Source organism: Eschscholzia californica, unplaced genomic scaffold (genome assembly GCF_041429995.1).
Source record: "Eschscholzia californica isolate CP2 unplaced genomic scaffold, dmEscCali1.0.p SCAF_1, whole genome shotgun sequence".
NCBI classification, from domain to species: domain Eukaryota; kingdom Viridiplantae; phylum Streptophyta; class Magnoliopsida; order Ranunculales; family Papaveraceae; genus Eschscholzia; species Eschscholzia californica.
In genome coordinates this window covers 22,703,737-22,708,582 of record NW_028238198.1, presented here as the reverse complement: position 1 = coordinate 22,708,582, position 4,846 = coordinate 22,703,737, and the positions used below count along the sequence as shown (strand labels likewise).

At 35.9% G+C, this 4,846-nt stretch overlaps 1 protein-coding gene across 1 annotated transcript; it reads left to right on the top strand.

Annotated features, from left to right (window-relative positions):
• The first annotated feature begins 4,096 nt into the window (after positions 1-4,096).
• On the top strand, positions 4,097-4,846 carry LOC147565210 (uncharacterized). Its single transcript, XM_086649719.1, has one exon. The coding sequence runs from the start codon at positions 4,097-4,099 to the stop codon at positions 4,844-4,846; it is 750 nt and encodes a 249-aa protein (XP_086505845.1).

The following is a 4,846-nucleotide window of genomic DNA, read 5'->3' as shown; positions in this document are numbered from 1 at the left end:
GGTGGAAACAGGAATCTGAAAATCGTCGTTTATTAAACCTTCCACCTATTTCTTCTTGGTTAGAATTGAAACCATTAATGTTCTCCCGTTTCCTCCCTCCGGATTATGAGAACCAATTATGTGTTGATTATTTACGTTGCCGCCAAGGAAGACGTTCAGTAGAGGAATATGCTTCAGAATTCCAAAGACTAATTACAAGACTTAATCTCCCAGATTCAGAATCAATGAAAGTAGAGAAATTCAAGGACGGACTTCGGAATGATATTAAAGATTTGGTTAATTTAAGATCTTTTACTTCGGTTTCTGAATGTATTAGTGTAGCCCGATCTTTTGAATCAGATTCACGTTCTATTTTCCGAGGACATAGTACGAGAAGTCAAGCAGTTCGAACTCTACCGGATGAATTAGATCAATCCAAACAGGCGGAGGACGGTTCTAAATCACTGTCAGATAATACCAGCTGACAGTGATTTAGAACCGTCCTAAAGCGATAAAACGATAAACTTGATTAATAATAAACGATAAACTTCATATAAGGATCATCAGATTTCCATGGCCGTCCTAATATGATTTTTCAGAGAATATTAACAATCGAGTTTATTATTAATTAGGTTTATCGTTTTGTTCTTTACTTTATCAGTTTATTTACGTATTTTATCAGTTTATTTACGTATTTTATCATTGTTATAATGGTGGATTCCATTACTTTTATGCTTCCGCAACAATCTACATCATGTGGTATTCAGAGCCACCAAAGTTTTTGGCTAATGATTCTGGAAATTTTTTTCCAGACCAGTTAAATCAGTTTCAATCGTATTCTATTCGCCAGGAAGAATATATTCAATCAGATTATACTCATGAAGGAATAACGAATCGATGTTTATGCGTATCATGTTTGCATGCGAATAGAGATTCGTACGATTATCATTGGAATCCGGGAAAAATCGTACGAGAAAATCCATCACAACCTCTATCTTCTTACTATTCGACATCAACTGAACCACCACCACCACCAGTGTGTTATACAACATCACCTTCATCTTTTTATTATTATCCAACACCATCTTCTTATTATCCGACATCAACCGAACCACCACCACCACCACCACTTCACTCTTATTATACACCATATTCACCACTGTCTTCACCACCACCTTCGTACTCTTATTATACACCACCACCGTATTCACCACCTCTTATACAACCGTATTCGTCGCCAACACCAACACCAACACCAACACCAACACCAACACCAACACAACCATCCTCTCTTTCCTATTCCACATCACCAACACTTCTACCCGAAAAATTCCAATCTTCTACTAAAGTTGAAACTCAGTTCTCGACCTCACCCAAACCCTATATTGACAAACTAGACCCAGCGTCTATAATGACATCAAATCAACCGTGTCAATTTACTTCCTCTGGCAAGCTCACTCAGGATCAATTGGTTGGGAGTCCTCTAAATTTCACGAGTCAATTGTTATCCACTAATCAGGGGATAGTACATGTGGATACTGTTAGTATTTTTAATACTAATGACTAATGTGGACTAATATATGTATTAATTACATAATACATGTTATTTCACTTAAGGGTCCCAAAATGTGATCTAATTAATTTATACATTATGGACCATAAAATATCAGTTTGAAGTGTGGGGAGCGTATTAGCAATATGTCATGTGTAGAGCCCTCAAAAGTAATTATCAAAGAATAATGGGCTCTTTAATAATTACTTGGGTAACTGCTAGTAACTACCTAGGCAGTTCCCGTATTATTCAGGGCAAATCCCTAAACCAGAGAAAAGAGACGTGATTTTCCCAACTCCCATTTTTGAGAAATCAGAAACAACGTCCATTCTCAAGGTTTAGAAGATTTTGTCCAAATCTTAAGGGTGACAAGGAAATCTATTGTATCTTCAAGCTATGGATTCGGGTAAGTACCTAAAACCTTTTACATCTCTTTAATTCATCAAATAGAGATCTTGGTTTAATTCATTATTTGTGTTTTGTTATTTATATGCATAAGTAATGAATTTTCCATCAAGTGGTATCAGAGCCACTATTTGTATGAATTTTGAGATGGTTTTATGTGTTCTGTTCACCATGTTTGTGATGTTTAAGATATTTCGTGAGAAACTGTTTTGCTTTTAAATTATCCCTAAATCTGTTTATTTCTGCAAATATTTGGGATATTTAAAGAATATCAGTAACTTCCTTTATTTTAATAATAAAGATCTTGAATGCTATCTTCTGTGATTCGGTTGGTTATGGAGGAATAATAGAGATCGTAGTTATTTCCCCCTATTCCTCTCCCCTAATCTCTCTGTTTGAATATTTGGGTAGTTGAGAGATATTTGGGTAGATGATATTCTTATGAATTCTCTGTTGGATTATCCTCTTAGGTTTCTGTTGGGAGAGATAATATATAAGTAGTTATTATTTCCTTAATTTCCTCTCCCATCATTTATGCGTTGAATGTTTCATTAGTTAACAGGATTTTTTAGGTAGATTATATATAACCAATTTTAAGTTTTATTTCTCTGATTAGGTTCTTTACAGAGAAAATATTGGTTAGTATAATTTTATTTTTTTTAAGATTCTGTCAACTATTTTGGGTTTAACTATTTTGGGCAGAGAAATATTGATTAGATTTTGATTTCTCCATTCCATAATCTCTCTTATTCGGTTGTTTAGAGAGATAATTGGGTATCAATTAATTCCTCCTAACATGGTTTTTTCACTAAATCAAATTTGTTTAGAGAAATTTTGATACCATTACAATTGCTTTAGGTACTGGAGGTATTAAACGTTATCATACATATATATCGGGCAATAAATATAATAGTTTCTAGTGTGGGCGCCCATAGCAATTACCGAGGATGCCTAGAGGAACTAGGGTGCATATAGTATTTGGTTCGGTGCCTATAGCAACAGGGGTGTATATAGCGTTGTCGGGTGCTAAATAGCACTGGTTGGGTGCCTATAGCATTCGCAGGGTGCCTATAGCATTTGCATGGTGCCTATAGCAATAGCGTGTTGTGTGGACTTATCCCACTGGTTGGGTGCCTATAGCAATTGTAGGGTGCCTATAGTTTTGGGGCGCCTGTAGCACTTGGTGTTAATTGTTTTGGGTGCCTTTAGTAGTTAGTTTGGGTGCTCATAACAGAAATTTTGGATGCATACAACATCATATTTGGGCACTTGTAGACCTCTAATTACTCATTTTGGAGTAATGTATGTATCTCACGTCAATGCACTTATTTTATTTGTAATATATGAATTGTGAGTTATTGTTGAGTGCCTTAATTGGGTGTTTGAAGGCACCACAACATGTTTCTACTACTAAATAATGCACATATGATTTTTGGTTTATCGTTAATTATGGTAATTTGACGATGATTTCATGCATATGTGTACTTTGAATTATCAACCTTTAGTGGATTTAATATCTATGTTGATATATGCTTAATAAGTAATAAGAAACATGATTAAGTGATTATATGTCAATAATCATTAAACATAAGGTTAGGCTATTGATTAATCTTGCACAAAATATTATGATTTTAATTTTTGTCAAGAACTTAGATGGTTATTGCATTAATTATGGGATTGAACTGACATGTCGCCAAAGTGACCTCTGTCGGGTAAAATACCATAGTTGGTGTAGATAAACATGTCTTAGTCCATGTGAAGTGATCGGCCCAAAGGAAGGTTACTTTGACAGGTCTAAGGGAAGCCTTAAATTGCCTTATGACTAAGATATGTGATATATTTAGGTGTCATGCGAGTATTGTGTCGGTCCAAAGAAAGGCACAACACTTGGCAGATCTTGTATCAATATCAGAGAGTATCACTAGTAAGTTATTATCTCTGTCCAAAGACTAGATAGTAATGTTACACTTGATATCTTGAAATGGGCCCACAAATTGCAATATTTGGTTAATTGCTAATTTTTATGCATGATTTTATTGAACTCTAATATGAGCATGTGTGTTTTATTGTCTTTTGTATTTAGTATCATCTATATCTACCAACATAAACAACATTCCGGTGCTTAACGACATTAACTTTAAGAAATGGAAGAAGCACGTGATGACTGTGCTTGGTTGCATGGATCTTGACATTGCTCTTAGGATGGATCACCCAATGCCTCTGTCCAGCTTAAGTACTACTGAACAGAAGGTTGCTGTGGAAAAATGGGAGAGATCTGATCGGATGAGCCTGATGATCATGCAAAACTCAATTCCAGACTCGATAAGCAGTGGACTGACTAAGGCGAGTGCTAAGGAGTTCCTCAAGCAACTCTCTGATCGCTTTTCAGCGAGTGGGAAAGTGGAGACAAGCACTGCATTATCTAAGCTTGTCACCATGCGGTATAACGGTAAGGGGAACATACGGGAGTACATTATGAATATGTCTAACCTGGTGACCAAACTCAGGGAACTAAGACTTGTATTGTCTGAAGACATACTTGTTCATTTGGTCCTCATATCTCTTCCTGTTCAGTATAACACACTCAAGATCTCCTATAATTCTCAAAAGGAGAAGTGGAGCTTGAATGAGCTCATTGCACATTGTGTTCAGGAAGAAGATAAGATTAACCAGGAAAAGACAGAAAGTGCTCACCTAACATCAACTTCAGGAGTAAAAAGGCTGGATAAGCAAAAGAAGGATAAAGGTATAGCAAACACAATAACTTCACAAGTCAAAGGCAAAAGGAATTTGGATTCAAGGCATTCCTGTTTCTTTTGCAAAAGGACTGGTATCGAGAAGAAAATGTGTTATGAATACGCTGCTTGGCGTGCTAAGAAAGGTTTGCCTCCACTATTGAAAGCCGATTGA

Excerpts from the sequence above, each read along its gene's own strand:
- LOC147565210 (XM_086649719.1), top strand. The coding sequence starts at position 4,097 with ATGACTGTGCTTGGTTGCATGGATCTTGACATTGCTCTTAGGATGGAT.